Here is a 22,555-nt window from a genome sequence, read left to right as displayed (position 1 = left end):
AAATTGTTCGCAAACATTTAACTGGGCCATACGCCCACCAACCATTTCCCATTTATCTGTAACCTGGATGTCGCACCCGGTGGGAAACAAGTGACTATTACCTAAAACAGGGGGATACGCGCGATGTTTTCGCCGTACAACATAGAGGTTTATACAATTCACCGTGAATGTTTAGACCAAAGAATTGCACAGGAAGGACCGCTCACATAGATCCCTGGCAAAAAGCTACCTGATTGTAGAGGCATGTGAGCGAAGAGAACGGAAAACTCACACCGTAGCACGACCAAAAAAGAACGACACACTATATTTGTTCGTGAGGCCCAATTTTGTTGCAATCCCAACTAAATACCACTCACCGTTACTACACGGACAACGCGGAATTCCACATGCACCCGCAACAAAACAGAAAAACTACCCCGTGTCTCCACATCAAGACTCACAACTGAATTAGCGCGTACTTCTGCGCAACGAAAGAACACCAAACGCTTACGCCTGAGCGACGCCGTTCACAGCTACGTTCCGCGACGCCTGAAGCCACTCCACGTACGAGGCCGCAACCGGCTCTCGAGCCGTCTCCTTCATTTTACGGTAGAGTTTCCATCCCTCGGGGTCGGCGAGGACATCTGACAGCTTTCCAGCGTGATTTTGACGCCATGCCAGCCACTCCTCCTTCTCAACCGGGTTTTGCTGTTGCTGCTGCTCGAGCCACTCAGCAAATCTCGCGGGCACGGAGCGGTTTCGCGCCTCGTTGTACTTTCTGAATAGCTCCCAGCCCTCAGGGTCAGCCAGCACGGTCCTCAGTTGCCCCGGATGCTTCGTGCGCCAGTCGCGCCATTCGCGGCCTTTTTCCTTCTGTATACACCACTCCTCATACGAGTTGTGTGTCATACGGTTGGAGGCGCCTGCAGTCCACGCTTTGTACAGGTCCCATCCGTCCGGGTCGGCGAGCACGGTGGTGAGAGGCCCCTTGTGCACCCGTCGCCAGGCCCGCCATTCGCGCGCCGCCCGGCCTTTGTGCATCTGCGCAGATGAAGACCACTCCTCAAATGAAGAGCAAATTTTATGCCCTAGTTTCTCCATCATGTTCACATACAGCTGCCAGCCTTCTTTGTCTGCCAGAACGGTGACAAGCGGGCCGCGGTGGACCCGGCGCCAAGACGACCACTTAGACGTCGCGGCAGCTTTCTGTTGGTCGGGCTGCTGCAGAAAGTCCTCAAAACTCTGCGGCACATCAACCACGTTCTTCCTAACCAGGTTTTCCCGATACAGCTTCCAACCCTCGGGGTCCTGCAACACTTCGTGCAGCGGGCCCTTGTGCGCCCGCCGCCAGTTGATCCACTCGTTCCCGGATGGAGCCTTGCTCTGTGCCCATTCCTCGAAGGTCTGTTCGATCGACGCCCCGGAACTCTCCACCATGTTCTTGAACAGGACCCAGCCAAGGGGGTCTGCCAGCACGCGGCGCAGCGGGCCCTTGTGCTTGTCGCGCCAGGCCTGCCAGGCGAGTTTGATGTGTTTCCCGGAGTCTTGGAGCCACGTAGCCAAGTCGTCCGGGAGGTCCAAGTCCGCAGCGCGAAGCATGGCGCGGTACAGAACCCAGCCAGTCGCGCCATCAGCTTGAAGCACGTCCTTCAGCGGTCCCGGGTGGGTTTGGCGCCAGGCGGCCCAGGCGTCCACAGCGACGAAGACCTGTTGTTCGGGCAGTTTCATCCACTCAGCGTACGTCGCCGGAACGGTGGTGTTGCCTCGAGCGGCGCTGCGCAGGCGAAAGAGTTCCCAACCCTCCGGGTCAGCAAGTTCTTTGTTCAGCGGCCCGCTGTGGACTCGCCGCCACTCAATCCACTTGGCTTCTGCTTGGTGGATGCGAAGCCAGGTATCGAAGTCGCCTGGGAAAGCCCGGCGCCCACCTCGCTGCATGTGCGCAGCGTACAGCTTCCACCCTTCAGGGTCAGCGAGGACTTGCTCGAGCGGTCCTTCGTGGGCCTTGCGCCACTGCCGCCACTGCGCCGCACTGCTCCCCGGACTCTTTGCGGCCCGGTACGCCTCGAGCCACTCGGCGTAGGACGAGTGGATGCGGGCGTGAGAACCCTTTTCGAGCATGTTGACGTAGAGCGCCCAGCCTTCGGGGTCCGCGAGAACCTCCGCGAGGGGTCCCTTGTGGGTCTTCCGCCAGGAGGACCACTTGAAAGAGGCTGCACCTTTCTGCTGCTCGGGCAGCTGCACCCACTCTTCGTAGGTTGCGGGCAGAGAGACACCCTTCTTCGTGTTGTACGCTGTGAAAGCCGCCCACCCTGCTGGGTCCTTCAGAACCTCGTTGAGGGGGCCGCGATGCGACTTACGCCACACTGCCCAGGACGTCGGGGACGCGTCGCGCTTCGCCATCCACTCTTCGTAGGTAGCCTCAATCCGCTTGTCTCCACACTCAACCATGGCTTTGTACAGCGTCCAACCCTGAGGATCCGCGAGAACTTTCGCCAGCTGGCCGGGATGCTCGTGCCTCCATTGCGTCCAGGCCTCCATGGCCGCCTGCTTGCGCACAGTCGGGTGAGACACCCAATCCTCGTACCTTTCTGGAACATCTTTTCCGTCCGATACTTTGATTTGACGGTAGAGGGCCCAGCCCTCAGGATCCGCCAGCGTCGCAGCCAAAGGCCCCGGATGGGCGCGACGCCAAGCTGACCACGTCCGTCTGCTCACAACGATTTTGTGCTCCGGCAAGTCTCGCCATTCCTCATACGTGTCGGGAACCGGCTGACCCTTCTCGCGCTTCATCGTGGAGAAGAGCCGCCAGCCCTCTGGGTCTGCCAAAACCTCCCGCAACTGCCCCGGACATCCCTGGCGCCATGCAAGCCACCGCTTCGCATGCTCATTTTGCTGCAGCCATTGCTGAAACGTATTTGGGACCGGCCCTCCTGCGGATGACTTCATAGCTTTGTAAAGACTGTACCCAGCAGGGTTCTGCAGGACCTCTTCTAGGGGACCTTTGTTGTCCTTTCGCCACGCTCGCCACGCCTTCAACGCAGCAGTGCGCACTTCTGTGGACGGCGAGGAAGGAACGCCTGGTGCCTCTGACACCATCTTTACACTAGTCGGTTCACAGGTAGAATCACGTGCGGGATTCATGGCGTTAACGGGACGACCTCCACAATGGACCTGGAGGTGTGCGCAAAGACGGACGGGCAGGCCACTTTACAGAACCCGAGGGGGCATAAACGAGACAAATGACACGCACACTTTATGTATACAGTATTTACGCGTGCTCTAAAAGTCTGAGTAAGGGAACAGCCAAAAACGAGCCGTGCGTTTTTGAACGGCTGGGCCTAAAGCACGACTCGAACGCTGTGCTGTCGCAAAAGAACGGTGTGGGGGATGCCCACCGCTTCGAAACGATGGCACCCGATATTGAAACGCGAAACTTGTTTTCAACACTGCAGTGGTTTCGCCTGCACAAAGCTGTCACAAAGGAACGAAACGAAGTACCCTTTATGCAAAGCGAGAAGCCCCGCCTGAGCTTCGGGAAGTTGCTACAAATTGCCGTGATGTTAAAGGACGAACTGAGCCGAAGCCAAGGGGAGGAACGGGAATCCAATCGCAACGCTCTCAACTGACAAGCAGCAGAGAAATCTTGAATATCTCGGCTCCCGCAGTGAACTGCACGAACCCGAAAACCAACACAGAACTAGGGGACCCACATACGCGAAAACTGACAAGTCAAATCGCGATGGAGGTTCGGACCACGTCCGTCGTGGCCGCGCGGTGGGACACTTCGTGCCGCGTTTGCCCGCCGTCACACCAGAAGAATGTCACGCTGTGATTGCTCGTGATTGTGGGAGGAGGGCGCGTGCCCCCCATCCCCCCCCCCTCGTCCACTCTTCATCGTTTCAGCAACCGTCTCATCTGTTGGCGCGAGGTAAAAGTGGAAGAGTGTCCCAGAATCGCTTAACGAGAGCCTCGCTTAGCCATGGAGTAACCAAAACCTCTTCTTCTGCACACGTGTTTGATGGTCACCGTGAATGAACGGAGAGACCGCGGCCCTCACAGTGGCCCTTGTAATGTGAAGTGATGCCTCACGAAGCTATGAATCGTGTATTCGTCTGCAGACGCTTCTCTCAACTGTCGTTCCACCAGTTTTTCGCACTCCGCACGAGACGTGGACAACTTCCTCTAAAGAGAGACAGACAAGGGCTGCAGACAGGGAAAGGAAACCACCGTAGTCCCCACAGCAAATGCGCTACGAATATCGCTAGGCACGTGTGTGGGGCACGGAGGATCGAGTTTCTACAGGTATTACTAAATCCAAAAGATCTAGACGTGGGCCTCTACGCGAGTGATGTTTGTCTTGTTTTGCTCATGATGGATCAAAAGCAGTTACACACCTGTATGATAACTACAGTTTATAGCTCAGCACCTGACTGCTTGGCTAGCTCAATGAAAATTCCCTTTGCATGAAGTATCTTCTTTGTCATCTCCATCTTCTTTTCGTCGAACAATATCTCCTGAGGGGACACAACCTCCGCTGTCTTGTCATCTGATAGGAGTGCGCCCCTATCTGAGCTTCGCCACCGATAGTCGGGCCTACATTAACGCCGTGAGACGCCTGGCACTCTCACCAGCAGTGTCGTGCGAGAGCTACTTCAAATCTTCCTGCTACGTGATGTGCTCTTGCGACAGAGTGCGAGTGCTGAGGATCTTCTGCCATATGAACAGGGAAGTAAACCGCGGTAGTGTCACACCACACTGATCACTGCTGCCAATGGAAGTCAGTTGCCGGTGCACAACCGGTTTGCTGGCGATGAGGTCTGCACATGTCGAGCAGCAATCCGCATACCTGTCGGGTGTGTCGTAGCGTCGCGGACAAGACGTTTTCATTACATGTGCCTTACATCTACAGTGATGTAAGCTGCCTCAGAACACCAGCTTTTTTGTGGATGACGCAGTAGGCTATGTTTCTCTGAGCCTTCGAAGAATGGAACGACTTGCGGCTGTGTTCCCCGTGGGTGCAACGCGAGTTGGACTTCGCAGCGGCACGCCACAAGTCACAGATTTGGCGCCGATTTCTGTTCAGGTCTTCTGGGTGTACCGCGTAGGAGTGGCATTTCTATTTGTGGTTGCAGGTTGCTTTGTCATTCGTGTTTGTGAAATGAAACAGCAAGTGCTGCACTGTTCGGTTGGCAAGTTGTTTAGCTTGCTCTGGCTCGCCATTCCTCCGTACGGAGGCAGCTTTCGCCTCACGCACTGCTATCAGAGTGGAGATGGAAAGTAGGGTAACCTCTGCCTAGTGTAGTGAAACAGACTCAAGAGCTTTGATGCAGGCCTCCCGTAAAGACACAAAAAGTGAAGAGATTTCGCACATCTCCGCATTATGAAAAACGTGGCTTTTCAGTCCTGCCCGCCTAGATATGTGGTGCCTCAGACGTCCCTCTGTATCGCTGCCGCAAAGCGTGTGCATCGTAACTAAAGTAAAACGTCACGTAGCAGCGGCGACATTCGCTGCGTTGTGCTGCGGAGGTCGCCAGCAGATCGCTAAATTTCACAGCCAAGAATGTTGTATGTTCGTCGAAGGTGATACAAAGTATAATTGGGGGCATGTTTTCTGCTGCCATGCCCGACTACTCTAGCGAGCGAACGTAAGTCACTACACTGCCCGCCACGACAGCACCCAGGTTTATTATCGAGTGGTTTGCTGTGGATTTTTCGAGACGTCTTAATCGTCACAGAGCTATGCTCTAGCTAGCTGTTGTGCAACGAGCCAACATGCGTTTTCTGGCGTACGAGTTAGCAGAAACGGATCAGCTGCGCATTTCCCGCATGAACGGGGGATCATGTCGGCGAGGACGAACAGTACCACCACCTCCCACCTTGATGTCCGTGACAACGTGATCATCCAAGTATGATACGACTTTTTTGTCCGTGGCACACGGGGAACGCTCATACTGGCTAATAGAGCTACCATTAGTTGTACCTTCACAAAGACGGGGAACGACCCCGCCCGAGACGGACTCTTTTTTTGGCAGTTTACGTCAAGGTATTTTTTTTCAACTAGACTCGTGTACTTTCTTGTCACAGAACAGTCGTCGGAGGCGGCTTTATATCATGTCAAAATGAAGGGAAGTTCTGCAAGCTCGCTGCTACACATTGCCCGCCGCCTGCCAGGGGCCTTGATTCTCGTAGGCATGAGTATCGTACTTGGTATCGTGCGTGTTGTTGAAGATGCATTCGTTTTCTTAGCCTCATTCTTTGAAGACAAAACATGGAATGCTGCTCATGTGGCTCGAATGCGTTTTTTGTCAACATTTATATATCCGGTTGCGGCGGCTAGTAAGGAAGAGCAAGGTCAGAAGGGAAACAAGTCCCGAGACCCCGAGGAAAAGAAGGAAACAGCTACATGTCCTTACCTTCCTGACGAGTTCCCCCTCGCACATGACTCCTCAGAGAGACGTTTTTTAACAGGCTTCTGTCCAGTATTCTTAATAAGATGCATTATGAGGTTCATGTCAGTCTTCCCTAGTTGGCATGCAGAACTTGTGTACTGGTGTTCGAGGCTATGTCACAAGCTTTCGTTTGTCTCGGAATTGAGCCGCGCCTTTCTCCAACTCTGGGGGTACGTCACAGTACGGACCGCGCACTTCGAATCTTTTTTCCGGTGGGCTGTTCTAAAGAAAGACGTGCAACAGGTTATTTTAGTTGGAGCCGGGTTCGATACACGTGCATATCGATTCGCTGAAATCATAAAGCACAAAGGCGTCTGTGTTTTTGAAATGGATTTGCACAATGTACAGCGGCACAAGTGTAGACAACTTCTAAGGTCTCTCAAGGCGGATGACCTCCTCAACGGTTATCGAACGCTCCGCTTCATTCCGTGCGACTTAGAGAGCGATCGTTTTGAGGAGAAACTGAGATGCCCTGGAATTCGACATGACGTCAACACAGCATTCATTGTCGAGGGAGTTTCTCCTTACGTTTCAACAGACAAACTGCGTCATATGTTGGACGATATTCGTAAATACTTTACCCTTTCTGGAGACGAAAACAGTGGCCCAAAGGGGGCCGAGGTGCATCTTCTCATGGATTATCTGATCGATGCGGATGACTCGAAGAATGACTACACAGAGGAGACACGCATCGCAGAGGGAAAGAAGTTCAAAGACGAACGACAGGAAGCAGGAGCACGATGGGGAGGCGAGCAATGGCGGCACGGTCCCCTGAAGCGAATGCGTCACCTGATAACACATGCACCCGAGAAGTGGACCTTCTTGCCAGCTAATATGGCGACATGGGTCGAGGACTTCGGTTGGAAAGAAGTTTGCAGGACGAATGGTGATGCTGTCAAAGCAAGCCTTGCTGACCACCGCTACAACCATATTTTTGAATCTGTCAACGAGTTGCCCACGTGCATATCTCTTTTCCAGCTAAAAAGAGGTGACTGATATATGACAGAGAAGTTCTCCGCTTACTGTCACAAGGCTGCGGTAGGCAGCTGTCCGTCAGCTGCCCGAAAGCGTCTACTGATCACTGGGGGCTGCGACGGTGGGTGGCTGTTGCTGGCGTTGTTGGTGGCCCTTGCGCTCCGGATGGTTACTAGCATGCATGTTGTCCAGGAAGTACGAATCTTCTCAGAGGAAACTGTGCCTGTGTCTTGCTTTTTTTCTGAGGGGCCAGTTTCGTGTTGCCGTTAGCTGGAGTTCCCGTCGTATCGAGGGCACGGTAGTGGCAGTCCCTTCTGTACAACGATTGCTGCGCTGTTTGAACTGAAACCTCCTTCAGTACATGCGGTGGAATTGAATGTGGAAATCATGGCTTGGCGTGCCGATGTTTTGCTCTGGGTAGTTCGTCTATTTCACGTCGTGTCTCTCATGGGAACCCGAAGGTGCGCGTGGTACTTACGCATCCTCATTCGCGGGATACTGTGGGAGATGATTCTTTAAGAGGCTCCTCGGCAGCAAAACGCGACAGAGGATTCTCAGGTTTGTGTTCGGGCACTTAGGACTGGCATTTTCTGCTAGTGTCACGTTAGTTTCCGCTCTTTTAGCACTGTAGCTGTTGCAGCTTGGTAACGTTTGTAAATGCCGCTTTCAGACTCGATTCTACTGCTGATTTGAACTGCGAATGTGAGGATCACTAAGGCGAAGACTCTCGGATGGGATGCAGATCCACTCCGCGTACTGCTGGCTCCCTTAAACAGCGTCAACGAAACAACCAAGGCCTTGGGTCCAGCTGACGTGTTACCTTTCCAAGAACGGTTAGAAAGCGCCGACGATTATGGACGACAGTGCAAACACTGGAGAGGGCGGCAATTCGTACAGCGAAATGTTGGCCCCGCCAATAACAGCACTGACCACAGAAGTGGGGTGTTGCTCCGCGAATAAGAATCCCTCTGAATGCTGGCACACAGTTGCGGACACGAAGTGACCGCAGAGGGCAGCAATTTCAGTAGTTCTAACTTGAATGGTACTTCACACTGAAGGGGGCACTGCTTTAAAAAAGCTGGACGAATCCGTTCTTTGTACACTGGAGTTGTCAGTGGCAGCACAGGAAATCGCACCACCACAGACCGGAACGTCCGTTTACCACGATCGGGTACCCCAGTCTCTTATGTCTTGTGATTTAGCGACACGAAAAGTACATTTAGGCTTACTGGTATCTGCACATTGTTTGCCTAAAAGCATGTTATAATTTTCTTTGCCTAGCGGTTGTATACGACATACTACAACATATCTTTCCCACGAGGATCATCGCATCGTGACAGTCTTGGGCGCCGTCAAGTTTTCCTGGAAACTTCAATGATAGGTCTCTGTCAAGAAGAGTAGCTCGACCTGAGAAAAGTGGTTGATTTGCGTTTTGTGGGCAAGGTGACATGGCTGTTATTTCTCAAACCAGACATCTTACTGGAGATCAGGTGCGTGTCTCGCCACACTGCGACGCGGGTCTCCGAGGTCACTCGAAAAGAAGTCGCCGCCAGTTCTTGTCTTGACCCACCGAACCAGCGACACGGTACGCACGCTTAAACAAATCCTCTACTCCTCTGTTTCCAGTGGTGAAGCGTGCGCCTCTCTCTTTTTCCGTTTCCAGTGCACAAAAAGAAAAGTTCCGGCTCACATTTACTGTTTCTGTTCTCTGTCCCGCTGGCGAAAAGCGGCCCTCAACGCCCCGCACGATAGCCAGACAGCGGGTGCCAAGGAAGCCACAGTGTCCGACTGCAGCGAGCCTAAATGCTAGCTGTGCGGATTTCCTTCTTCACCAGGAAATTTCATCGGTGTTGGGAATCAACTAAATGCGTGAATTCGTCTGCCAGTAACGTGCGACGCTGCACGCTTTCCGTTTGTCGGCAGGACGAGAGATGTTCTGTGCTCTCCTATTCACACACCGCCAGGCAAATCCGCTTGAGGTAATCCCAGGGACTCGCTTGAAAAACCATGACACTTTCCCAGCTTTTCCTCCGGAATCCAAACAGACTTCCTCATCAAGATAAGAAGAAAGGTCCTGTCCCCAACCAAAGCTGTTTGCGGTTGATGCACCGCTGTAAGACAGAAACTGAGTCTGTGCACAGGAATTTGAGGCGTCTTCGCGTGTAGCGTGACTACGGTCGTATTGTTTCGCCAGGCGCGATTTGTGTCCCCGAATAGCCTAACAATGTGCAGAGAAATTTACCTCCTTTCCTTGTAGGCTCTCAAGCCAAGACATACATTTTGTCCCACTTACCGACCAGATGGATCCATATCGGTAACATCAAGCCACAGTGCCGATTTCCGGGAATCCTGAAATCCAACGCACGGGGCAATCAGCGTGAGGCGAAAGGACACGCTTTGCACACACCGGCGTCACAGCAGCATAGGAGAGAATTTTTCTAAAATGCGGATCTGCTTGCCACCAGTGCCTCAGGGAAGAGAGGCGGTTCCGGTAAGCCGCTTCAGTCGGACCTCGTTTTCTGCCGTCATGTTCCACAGACTCCTGTACGGTTCTGTGATGTTAGGAAGTCTTTTCGCGCGACTTCATGAAATGGAGGGATCACTAGGATTTGTCGATTGTATTTAACTTCAAACACAGGAATCTTCTTGACAAGAGCTGGATATCTACACTGTCGACCTGTGACTTCCTGGTGGCAGTTCGATGAAATGGACGGAAAGTACATCATTTGACACCTGTTGGCCCAGAAAAACCCCTGGTGGTCAATTCCATGGTGAATGCAGGGTTCTGTGCTGGATTGCATGCGTTCTAAGGGCACATCTGCTGCAGAACTGCAAGAGACACCGGTTTTGCATATTTCCCTCTGTTGGCTGCTCAAAACAGGACGCGAGTGCCAATGTTCGTCGTCAAGCCTTCTCTGAACGCTTCCGTCAATGCGAGCACGAGCGTCTGCCGTCTGGGGTTCCACGACCACAAACTCCTCGATGTTCGGGTACGATTCTGATTGAGCCGGCGCCAACCGGGACCAACAATCGTCAGCAAGCACCCACCGGTCGCTGCATGGACATGTCGGGGAGTTGTGCAAGCGTCGCAGAATCCGCAGCAGCTTGCTGCCTTTGGCAAACAAGCCCACGACGGTGGCGTCCGACGCCTAGGGAACCCAAAATGTGTTTCTTTGAAGAACCCTCTCAGTCTTTACGGTTCCGGACGCCATCTCCACGTTTTTCCTGTGCTGAAACGACGACCCGAATGTGCACAACTCCGTGCTCTTCTACTGACGACCGTTGTACATCACGTAGGTCCATATATGGCACTCCGCAGATCCAGACTTTTTCAGCATCCTCTGCAGGAACCCAGGCTTACATCAGGCCCCTCGGTCAAAGCTCGCGTTCAGTGTCCCCCTGGCAAAGTGCACTGGCGCCAGCGAGTTCCGCGGTTTCGTCGACAGAAACTACACACGGAATCGGGATATATGCCACTCAGAGTCAGCAAGCTTCTCACGTGCGGGTCACCGGCGGAGTCGACTCTATTCTAGGTAAGTTTAGCAGTTGAATGCAAACGAAAAAAAAACGGAAACAAATGGTGAATGCTGAGGGCAACAGCTACTATCTAAAATGCCCCATGCGGCCTTCGGCGCTCGTGAGGTCAACATTCAAAACCGGTTAGCTCAAGCGATTCGCCACCCTCTTTTTGCATATGCCCCGCCTGTCGTTCGATTTCCCTTTAGGTCCCAGCGCCCCGGCACCCACGGTCTCATCTCCGTCTCATATCCCGGCATTCTCTCAAAGTTCCTGCGGTTCGACGAACTCAGCCCCAGGAAATGGACAAAGTACATGGTGCCAGACTTCTCCGGTCACGGTGGGAGGGCAGGCGAACGCATCTGCTCAGGTTAAAATTGCACAGGCACCGGCTGCAGCGAGTTCTCAGCCAAATTACTCCAGAGCGAAGACCACTCAGGCAGTTGTTGAACAGAAGATGGTCCCGGAAGGCTACGATAGGGTAAGTGAATTTGCGGGTTGGAAGCAACGCACATGTTCCCTGTACTGCGCCGAAGTCGTGCCTACATCGCTGCTCCGACCTAGCAAGCCAAATCCAGAAAGCACAGAGCGGATTAGAAAAGCACCTGACAGCATGTGGCTGCTCGTGTTCGGGGGAAATCCACAGCGACTTATTTTCAACGAAGTGCTTTCTCTAGTGGAATGCTCCTTGTAGAAGATGTCGTTCTTCCAAGCACTCTTTGATGGAATAAGGGAGGTATTACGCGGGGCGGCGCCACGTAGATACGGGATCAGGGATTGAGTGCCCAGGGACCTCACATGAGTCTATGACTGTTTTCATGATTTCTGGCTATAGGTCGAACACATGGTCCCGCGGTTACGCCCAGTGAGCGTCGTCGAAAATCGCATCGAGATTCCTGTAGTCAAAGTAGTCGATACGATTGTCCATAAACAAAAGATCGAAGAGCGGATTCGTTTTGTCGACAAACCTGTCGTTCAAGAGGTCGAGAAGTTTGTCGAGGTTCCAGAAGTAATATATTCGGATGTCATCGTTGAGGTGAGAAGACTCTGTTGGTTCTGGTAACAGGTGGAGGGTCCGTTGATAGTGGGTCCCCCATCGAATGCCTGCCATGAAGTCCGAAGTATGAACCAAGGTCTGACGTCTGAAAAACCGGTTTCATTTCGCAAGGAATGACGCTCTTCGACCACGCTGAGTAAAGTGCGGATGTAGTTTTTTTGCTGATGAATTTGTTAGAGTGAGACGGGTTCCACAGCCATAGTTTCTCTGCTTGCAAATAAAATTCCGGCTGTTGACATGTTTCCTAGCGTAATCACAATGCATCCAACACAATGCGACAGCCCAGTGAATATATTATGAGAGGCTGCTACGTGCCACAGCGCATCCTGTGAAATTTCAGGTTCCTGAGATTGTCGAAGTTATCAAACACGTGCCCAAGGAGGAGATCAGGGAGAATATTACGTACGTTCCACGTTTCGAGACGAAGATTATTCCCAAGTATGTCGATGTTCCAATAATTAAAATCGTCGATCGGTACGAGGAGGTACACGAAATTCACGAGGTCCTGAAGCCGGTTGCCAAGGTCAAAGTCGTTGATGTAAGTATGGTGCATTCGCTTCTTTTAGTCGATCTGTTTCTGAAATCTAATTAATAACAGTTGCCGTTCTTAGGCAGATTTCTGAAAGAGTAGTATCAGTACATGGACACTGTCCCCCTGTCTCGGGAAAGGGACGCTCTGTGAAGGCACGTCGATGGCTTGCCTGTTTTCTTGCGTTTTCTGCTAACTCGAAGGATGCTATTTGACATCGAGAAGTGCCATTTCGTGTTTCAGGTTCCAAAGGAATTCACGCGCATTGTTCCCAAATACAGTGTTCACAAAACAAAAAGCAAAGTTTCTGTACCGGATATCCAGGTAAGGTGGGGGGAGATAATACACACTCCCATGAAACAATTCATCGTGGACCCATCACCGATGAACATTGAGGCAAATTGCGTCCCAAACCAAGTCTGTGCTTGCATATACATCGATGAGCATGCGCATGCCCGCTCTAGGTTACATAGTCATTTTATACCACGACGTGGCAGCGCGGGGGTTGACAATGTGGAAGAACGTAGTAAACAAGGCTCTTTTGTGGGACGGCTTTTCTTCCTCCAGTCACCGTGATTGAGCAGCATGCCCCTCGCAACTGAGCACTACACATGCTTTTGCCAGCCTTTACATGTAGCGTGATGAAATAACGCTACAGTCGGACATACGTGTGATCACGTGCTACGCTCTTAGGACGATTCCGGCGTCTCAGGGTTCGAGCGTTTAAACGATAAAGGGAGCAGATTTTTGGGCATTTGAACGATTGAGCAAGTACAATGCACAAGGGCGGTTGTCAAAAGCGAAATGATTTAAAAAGGTCTGTTCTGTTTGTGTGTGATTCCTCACTGCAGTACAAGGAAGTACCTCGGTACAGGATGCGATACGAACCCAAAATCCTCCGCGACACTGTCATTAACCACATACCGCAATACCTCGACATCGAAGTTCCATATGAAGTCCCAAAGTACGTTTTTACAGATCTCGTTTCCACAATTGCCGAACGCACTGCTCCGAAACGTAGAAAGACTTTTATATCCGTCGTTTTTGTGTTCATTTGCTCCAAGGAAACACCGTTCCTTACTTTGTTGTCCTGCGCCGCGACAAACAGGGTTACAGTTGTCGACCAACCTTTCTTCGTCACGACTTACCGAGATCATCAGTACCCTGTCCCAGTTTCTCACTCTGTAACACCTGTCTTGCTCCCTGGAGACCATACTCAAGTCGTTGACGTCCCTGTCGAGAAGCCATATGTGGTCGTGCACGACAAATTCACACCAAGACCGCCCATTCCTGAGCTGATTCCGGGCCAAGCAGTTCTTCGTGGTGTCACTCACCTAGATAAAGAACGGCTAACAGCCGAGCAACAGGGTAAGCCATGGAGTGTCCTGCTAGCAAAAACACAGCGTACAATCTTCCATAGTGTAGGAAGGGTCGTATCCCGTTTTCGTCTTCCTGAAACTCTACAGAAAACAAACCCGGTCTGTCGCTGTAGTGCTTTACATTCGAGAATATGAGGCCTCTTGTATACAGAGTTCTACTGTTTCTTTTCAAACCAGTTTACCAGTTGCGCTTTCGCGCACTGAGCTGGAGCATCTCTAATGCACAAGAGTGCTGTCACCCAGTGATGGCGTTGAATTCGCTGTCTTCCTTCTTCTGTGGATACTTTCGCCTAACATACATTTCCATTCACAAGCATGATGCTCTCGTGCGGAATTCTTGCACTGCAGAACAACTTGCTCGGCAAACGACGCCGAGCCGTCCTGCGTCTCCTGATCACCGCTTTTGGGAGAGAGAGAGGGAAGCTGAATTACGTGCACCGCTTTCTCCGGTACACATTCGCCCTCCTCGCCAGCGGAAATTTTTTGCGGGTATGCCTCGACAGTCCTGTGGCCCTATGCCCAGTTCTGTTGATGCACAGTGTTGCCAGTCACCGTGGACACAACATGTGCAGCAGACCAACACGTTGTCTTATCCGAACTGAAGCTCCTCCTTGAGGAGACGGATTGTCTAGGAAACGGCGGTGGCCATGAACACCTCCCTAATGAGCATGTTCCGTGTCCTACGTTTTTGGCCCTTGTTTTGACTGCGAAATGTTTTAGAAATATGGAGGCCGCCAGTCGTAGCCGTGCCAATGCTGACGGGAAAAGGAAGGTGTCAAGAACTTACCGCTTCTGGGCCTCATAAAAGAGAGCGTCCACCTGACTGAAACCATGTTTTTTTTTGTTTCTTGACGTTAGTACAGCTGTTCACTCGACTGCATATGGATCTCAACATAGCTGGACAGTTTTGGTGCTGAGGGCATATAAGAAATTCAGATCGCTCGTTCCTGACGATGCAAAGATGCATTCGGGGCCCACAGAGTTTGTCGAAGGCATCAAGCAGGTCGTGAGTTTTTTAGTTGCGAAAAGCGCCAAACCACGTCAAACGCCGAACAGTGTTGTCATCAGTGTTCTGAGTGAGAACGCGATCCACGACCTTGTACAGAAGCTGTAACTGTGGAAATTCACTAGACTTGCCTGTGTTTGCAATCTCAGTATCTTGTTTCTAGTTGCACAACGCAAGCAAAATATGCTGGTTTTGAGTCAAAGGCACAGACCATGCTAGCCAGACAGACGTACATTGTGACTTGCATCGACCAAGGGGATCGATCACACACACTGTAGGCGTTCAAAGTACCACGGCATAATGTTGCCAAAAATTACGTCTCTATCGGTTCTGTTTAAAGCGACGGATCAGATAACGTTCAACAGTGCAAAACGCGTCGGGACTCTTCGTATGTCGCGATATCCGATGCTTACGGATAGAAACCATCAATGATTGTTCATCGGGCTTCCGTCGTGGCCGCGAGAGCTTAGGCTGACTGGTTCCACACGGGTCGGTGAATTCTTCAGATGGGGGCTGGACTCCAAAAAAACCAGTTGTCCCTCCAGTGCGCACCCACAGACAAGCGGCCCACCTGACGGACCCCAGTTGATAAATTATCGAGAATTCCCCCGGCCAGTTTGTCCTCTCAGTTTTCACTACCGGCCCTGTCTCAATTGCACCACGTTCCGCGCCGAGTTTTGAGACCTAACACATCGGGAGTCGGTCCAAGGTTCCTCCCAACAGCTCAGGGACCGCATCATTTGGTTTGCACTCTCCCGTGCTCGGAAACATCATCACAGCTATGTCTCCCGTAAGTGTTAATCTAAACGAAGCAAAAATTGCGTCGCCACTGACAAGGGCAGGCAAAACTGCACCCCCCCGTCTTGTCAGACCGTTTACTTGACAGCCCAGCTAATGTCGTGTGTTGCTTCATCAGCCTGCTCTTTCAGTGCTTGGTGTGAACAGTTCTTCCATGTGAAAAAGTGTATCCATATTTCACCTCGCATGTCGGGAAACTCGTAACCTTCCGACTCGGGGATGTGCTGGAGGTAAACGCCGTCATTCGAAATGAAACACCTTATTTGTCGATTCCTATGTAGGGCAACCTTTCGGGATGAGCGAAAAGAGGTCAAAAGTGGCAAGAGGCGTCTCGCAACACCTCTGCCCACACCAGTAGACCATTTTACGACGACGCTACAGCTCTGCCTTCCTACAGATCCAATTGCACATCCTTTTTTGCATCGCGCGAGTTCTTTCAGAAGACAGACACCAGACACGGGGTAGACGTTTCCGCAGTCTTTGACATCCCTCTGCCCTACTATTTTGGAAGATGAAAAACGAAATACAAAGAGGGAGAGACGGGAGCAGAAGAGACAGAGAAAAACGGAAAAAAGAGGCGATGACAACAGGGCGATAACGATGTTCCCAAAACTCTGCATAACACACAACTGTTCATGAACTCCAATAAAGGAAGATGGAATCGCTACACCAAACTCGACTTCTTCCTAGCAACCAACCATAAATTTTCTCCTGTATCACAAGAAGGCCGTCAGAAATAATACAAAAGGAAATCGAAAGTGGTAGCCAGATATCCTTTCTGCCTGGAAACTTTCCATTTCCTTGCTGGATGCATCGCACAAGGAGACCGGAACAAAGTACGCCAAAAGCTCCAGAACACGACTGCAATTTTGACGATAAATATAAAACTCAAAAATCTGCCCCCATCACGTGAATTTAGTCGGAGCTGCGTGCTCCTCTCATACCCTTGGAACTGCAGCATTCAGCTGAATTCATCACATTTATCCCTTCTATGAATGAATACGTATGTATGTATATATATCTGCGGATGAATGGAATAAAAAATTCCTCTCGCGCCAGAGAAAAACGTGTCAGCCGAACAGATACCGTGGGTACGTCCTGATAATTCCGGTTCAAAAGACGCGACAGCAAACCCATGAAGCTCCTTGACTTATGTGACCAGAGTTAGTTTTTCGATCCGTGGCTCCATATTGCGGCTGAACGGCATACCGAGGAGAATCTGGAAAACCACGGTACCCAAGGACCATGTGAGAAATTAACTTTCGAATTGAAAAACGCCTCTGGGACCGTCCTTCTTCGCGCCGTAACAAAGCAACTATCCGCTCGACGCCCTTGTTCATACACAGTGACACCATTGCCTGCTCGTTACGCTACCAGTCATCCACCGGTTTGCCGAGCCAACTGTTGCGCAAGCTCGACTCCACTTTGCGAAACAACTCTTGACTACCCCTGAGGAAGGATCCTGTTCACAAGGTCCAGCTGCAAAGACTACGTGTTTCGTGGATCACCAGCTGTATATGACCGCCTGAGGCGCGGGATGGAACCAAAACGCATCCAAAGAAACACGCCGACATGTACCAAGACATGACGGAGGCACCGGGAAAGCCACGCACTCTCGACTTGTCGCTACCCGCCTACACTCTACTTCTCCACCCTGTACCGGTAGATTCAGGACGTAGAGGTGATTAGGCAGAGATCACGTAATTGGAGACAATGACCCAACGCACTGTGTCGCATACGAAACCGCTGCGTGCCCCACTCCCACTCGAATCGTGGACGCCGAAGGCTCGAAAAAAAGTCAGCGTAGGGAGTACCCGGCAACTTCCCGGTGGTGCCTGCGCGCTAACGACCCTCTCGCCGATATCGGCGGCGGATAGGGAGTTGCAGCGATCAGGCCTCTTCGGTCTTTCGGTTTCCACTTGTTATCGTATTTCCGCAGCGGCGGGTCACAGACTTCTCTGAAGCTGAACTGAGGGTCGTTCATGATCTGCAAAGCGCGCACGGGATCATAACCCGCATAGTGGAGAATCTTGTAGGCGAACTCCGGGCTAAAGGGTTGCCACCCAGGTCGCGTCTTCCAGTTCTGTGAGCAAGCCTTGACAAAGGCCGTCATGTCTGCGTCGGAGCTGATCGCCCGGTCCTGTCTTCCCTCTTGCTCGCGCCTCAACTTAATGCGCTCCAGCGCAGACGGCGAATACACCAGCCGTGCTGTGAGGCTCGGGTCAAGCACAGTGTCCATGGGGGGTCGCGGCCAGCAGCTGCTGTCCAAGAAGAACGCGGGGAGCGCGGGAACTTGGTGGTTCGGACCAATGTGGACAGTTGTGCTTCGAGTTGTCCCTTCATCGACACACTTTGCAGGATTCGCAATGGGTACTGGACTGGTTCTGGCCACAGGCAGCGCGACCACGCTCCTGTCTCCCCGGACTCCACATGCAGCATTGCCGCTGCCCGCCGGCACAGTGTCCCGGCGCTTTCCACTCGCGCCCGCAGCAGACGCGACTGCAGGTTCCGCTTCGGAGCCTTCTCCCATGGTCCCACTTCCTGCTTCATGGCTAGCAGGCGACGCAGCGGGCTCACACAGAGCGCTACAGGCCCTGCTCGTCGACGCTTTCGATGCCGCGCCCTCATCCTTGGGTCCCGTACCGGCACAGGACTGCGGTTCCTGCGGAACTCTGCTTCTGTCATGTTCCTTTTCCCAAAGCCCCTCTTCGGTCTTCGCCTCTTCCTCTGCACATCGGAGACAGATGTCGCAGACCCACGTCTCGTCCTCTTCGCCATCTACAGCCCCTGACCCGTGGCCCTCCACATGAGGCTTGCCGCTCCCATTTGCGTCTGACCCATCGTGCTGGAATGCCGTTTGACTGCCTTCCACTGTCCGCGGCTGCCCGCATAAACTGCAGCAGTCTCCCAGACTGGTTGCTTCGGCCGTGTCACACCTTCGCGAGTCATTCTGCTCTCCGTCTCTGCCGGTTTTCGGCTCCTCAAAACCGCCGTTCTGTTGACCTACATAATCAGACATGCCTTCGCGTCCCGTTGCCTCCTGGTCATTCTTCGCGCAGCCGCCTTGACCATTAGCGGGCGTCGCTACTGCCGCTATGCAGCTCCTGTCCTTTCCTAAACTCCCGGGGCTCGGACGTCGCTCGTCTACACACTCGCCGCACCCTGCGGCGCGAGGTCGCAACCCGTTTTCCTCCCCCATCGCGTCTGTTCCCTTCAAGCCTGCACTTTCGTGGCGCTGAGTTCCGAACTGCCCAGCTTCAGGGGACTCCTCTACCTTGAATGCAGACGTCTCTTCCTCGCTCGACACCACCGATACAGTCAGGCTCGTGTCTTCCCGCCCACTGCAGGTAGCGTGCGCAGCTGGATCCCCGACTCCCGAAGACGCGAACTGGTCACCCGCGACGTCAAAAGACCTTTCCAGGATTGCGGGCAGATCCCTAGCAGCGGAAGGCTTGGCTTCAGGGAACGTCTCTCCCGCAGAAGTGGTCTCTGTTTCACGTCTGGCGGCCCCCGAGTCCGCTGGACCTGGCCAGGGGGGAAGCACGTCCGCTCGGCAGGAAGAAAGGCCTGCGCCGCCAGGATTTGAAAGCGAGGCAGAGGAACGCATGGAGTCACAAACGACGGAGGAAGGCGGTCCGACGGAGGAGTTTCCTCGACCGATTTTAGCAGCGGGTAGAACACCCAGTGGTCCGGAAGGAGAAACTGCCGCGGGGCCGTCAACAGGTACAGATGGAGACACAGGGAACGGACAGAATCGAGGAGAGGCCGCAGAGACCAAGTGTGTCATTTCGGCAGCGGCCTACAGACCACGGCGCCGTGCGCTTTGCCCACGCTAAAGATCATCACACGGGGGGAGAAACATTTCCAGGGAACGCCGTCCAAAAAAACCGTAAGCGTCGGCGCCACAGCGCCTGCCTGATTCGCCGATCTTTACCTACGACGACGCAGTGTGCATCACTTGGCAGGCGAACGGGAAACGCCTCTGAATGCGAGATCGCAGGTGGTGTGCTCCCGGCGTCAATCTCCTACGGAGACGGCGACCTGAGGTAAAACCGTAGCGTAGTCTCTGAAACGCGGGCCGAATTTAGCTCCTACACTGTCCGAACGCCAAGATCTTCGCGCGGAGCTGCCCATACAACCTCTTCAACCACGAGTGGTTGAGTGCGAACACAACAGCAGCGGCCACACCGATTTCCCCGTGTAGAGTCGATCGACGGCAAATCCACGATGCGCGAAACTCGTTTCCCATATGAGTACGTATCTGTTTCTCAATAGGCCAAGAGAGTACAGAGCGACACGAGGTCTTCCCCGCAGGGATGCAACATCGGGCGGGCACGACAAAAAACGGTGCGCCTAAAAATGCTCCTACACAGCGTTGAGAGCAACGGCGGGGGTGTTGTCACTTCCGCTACTGATTCGTCAACGATGTAGCGTTGAGGAAATGAGGTTACGGGAGTCCACTTTGGATCTGGACACGGGCTTCCCAAGGAGTAACAAAAGGATGATAGTGCAACTTTACCGGTATCCAGCGCCTCAACTATCTGGATGCATGCTGACTGGCGACGTCATAGGTTACATCTGGTCGAGACATAACCACCGAAAGACTGTTTTGCCCGGAGAGAGACTTTTCTACTGACTTCACCGTTTGCGCAACCGCTTTTCGCTCGTTAGCAAGCACTCATGGCCAGAAGGGCACACAAATGAAAGGAGAAGCTTGCAACACCTTTCAACAATCCTCTGACCTGCGGCCTTTCTGGAAAAAAACTGGACTAAGGGTGTCCTCGAGCAAGCCGCCGCTTTTTTGCGGGTAGGCGGCGGGACGAGCACACGCGGCAAAGACCCCCCCCGCCTTTAGGGAGTCTTTGAAAATTTGCCTTGAGCGAGGACACCGTGTTCCGTTCCCGACAAAAACATGAAAGTGACTGGCTCTGCGTTGGGACACGGCTAGGGACGACTTTCCTTGCACGCCAACGGCCGCGTTCCTACGCCGTCAAACTTCGTAAGATTCGCGAGGGTAAGGAATGTGGTGTCGCCTGTGGTGAGGAAAATGCAACGCAACGACCACGACGAAACAAAGCCGGCGTACGCTGAGAGTTGATGCCAGCCACTGCACTCGAGTGGCTCAGGACCCAAAACGTTCCCCCTGCGACGATACGGGACAGAAACTGGGACGAAATCGGAGTAACACGCGACAAACAGAAACTGGACGAAGAGAGAGGGGTAAGGAGCGGCGAAAGAGGCAAGCTGCGCGCGACACAGCCCAGCACAGAGGGGGACGCAGGCGACGGACGACCGAAGGGTCGCGCGGAAAGTGCGGAGAGGAAACCGAGCCGGAAAGACAGGAAGAACTGCTTCGAAAGGGGAAATAATGTCTACAAGATTCAAAAAAAGGAACACACAGAATCGCAGCAGGTACGACTCTGGAACACCACAGCAGCTTCAAGCAGCGTGGTAGAATAGAGCGGATACTCGGACTCGTGTGCCTGGCGGATTACTTCTGTGTTTGTGTATATGCCCATTGAGTCCCGGAGCCTCTTCTCTCCTAGCCTCTTTTTTCGCATGTTCCTGCGCACGCGCGTGCCGCACAGCGAACGCCACCAGTTAGGGACATCAGCTCGAAACCAGACGACAGGGGGGGGAGGGGAGGCAGCTGGCAGAAAGGAGCAGTGCGCTGCGGTGGCTCCGGAGCTTTTTGTGATTGCGAAGTCCTTATCCTTTTGTGTCATGACATTCTTTCGTCCCTGTAGTAGATGCTTTCACACCGGGAAAACAGCGTAAACGACATCGATGAATGCTTAGACAACGGGAGAACCCCCTTGGATAGCGTTGCCCCTGCATGGGCACACTAGAATGCCAGTGTACCAGCAGCAGACAGAGCCCTCCTATTATAGAGGACGTTGCTGGAGGCCATCTGGACGTTGCATTGGAATCCAACTTTCATCCAAGTGCCGTTTGCAGAGGCCACGGCAGACTGTTTCGATCTCAGAGGTGACAACGGGGTCCGGTATCTTTCGGATGGGCACACGCTCCCCCCAAGTGATGCCGCTGTTTACAGATTTAAATCATGTCACAGAGAGGTGATAACAGACATACGCAGGAAACATATAGTTCCTCTCTAGAGTCCCATCCAGTGTAACGTCCACATTTCTGCAGCGCAAAGGCCGCTTTCCTACGCAGTTCTGTCGTTCGCCGTCCTGGCCGTCTCGAAAATGCAACGTGCAGCACGGCACCCTCGCTCAGACTATGGGGCGGGCTTGCACTAGGAGCACCGAAGCAGCCGAACCGAGGGATCGGTTCTGTTTTTTTCGGATACAAGCCGTGAATGTATGAGTAGGGTCGATGTTTTGACACCAGGGAAGAACCTCTGTAAATTCGACTATGTAACAGCACATATTCAGTAGGGTGCACACGGCGACGATAGGTCTGTAGGTGAGCTAAAACTGTGAGAGGAAGCACGAAGCAGCTGCATCGAGTCAACGCAGAACCGGTGACCGGATGACGCACTGACGTTAGTCATCAGACAGACGAAAGTGATTACTCTCACCTCTTGACTGTGTGTCGTGTACTAGTTAGCAACAGCCGGCGTGTAGAACAAGTGGTCTTTCGGGTATTGACTACGAATAGCAGATTGTATAGAGACAAAAAAGTGCTAATACCGCGTGCAGATGCTTCCTTTTGCCAGGCCACAGTTTGGTCCTGTGAATAAGTCGAAATGAGGTTACAGGTCCGCCACGCCGCGTTCGCGCCGGGATCGGTAGTGATCGAGCTGACGGCGACACTAGACGTGTACCTATTCTATCGTAGTGCAAATCGGCGACCGTTGTAAGGTTCTTTATTGGCCACCAACGGGTTGCAAAGACACGCCAT

The 22,555-nt window shown here is 52.8% G+C and overlaps 4 protein-coding genes across 4 annotated transcripts; 2 read left to right on the top strand and 2 right to left on the bottom strand.

Moving 5' to 3' along the window:
- Window positions 1-5: 5 nt before the first annotated feature.
- On the bottom strand, window positions 6-3,687 carry TGME49_275650 (hypothetical protein). Its single transcript, XM_002371551.2, has one exon. It carries the CDS (start codon window positions 3,118-3,120, stop codon window positions 487-489), a length of 2,634 nt encoding a protein of 877 aa, XP_002371592.1. The 5' UTR covers window positions 3,121-3,687; the 3' UTR covers window positions 6-486.
- Window positions 3,688-5,260: 1,573 nt separating this feature from the next.
- Window positions 5,261-8,164, top strand: TGME49_275660 (hypothetical protein). The gene has a single exon (XM_002371552.2). It carries the CDS (start codon window positions 6,099-6,101, stop codon window positions 7,422-7,424), a length of 1,326 nt encoding a protein of 441 aa, XP_002371593.1. The 5' UTR covers window positions 5,261-6,098; the 3' UTR covers window positions 7,425-8,164.
- Window positions 8,165-9,016: 852 nt separating this feature from the next.
- ALV5 (alveolin domain containing intermediate filament IMC15) lies at window positions 9,017-21,287 on the top strand. Its single transcript, XM_018781731.1, has 9 exons — window positions 9,017-9,894; window positions 10,285-10,936; window positions 11,129-11,400; window positions 11,755-11,955; window positions 12,317-12,514; window positions 12,749-12,829; window positions 13,357-13,469; window positions 13,614-13,873; window positions 14,233-21,287. The coding sequence occupies exons 1-9, from the start codon at window positions 9,847-9,849 to the stop codon at window positions 14,484-14,486; spliced, it is 2,079 nt and encodes a 692-aa protein (XP_018638227.1). The 5' UTR covers window positions 9,017-9,846; the 3' UTR covers window positions 14,487-21,287.
- Window positions 15,037-21,177, bottom strand: TGME49_275680 (hypothetical protein). The gene has a single exon (XM_018781732.1). It carries the CDS (start codon window positions 19,473-19,475, stop codon window positions 17,487-17,489), a length of 1,989 nt encoding a protein of 662 aa, XP_018638228.1. The 5' UTR covers window positions 19,476-21,177; the 3' UTR covers window positions 15,037-17,486.
- Window positions 21,288-22,555: the final 1,268 nt, after the last annotated feature.

This window comes from Toxoplasma gondii, chromosome III (assembly GCF_000006565.2).
Source record: "Toxoplasma gondii ME49 chromosome III, whole genome shotgun sequence".
Taxonomy (NCBI): domain Eukaryota; phylum Apicomplexa; class Conoidasida; order Eucoccidiorida; family Sarcocystidae; genus Toxoplasma; species Toxoplasma gondii.
This window is presented reverse-complemented; position numbering and strand designations above follow the sequence as displayed.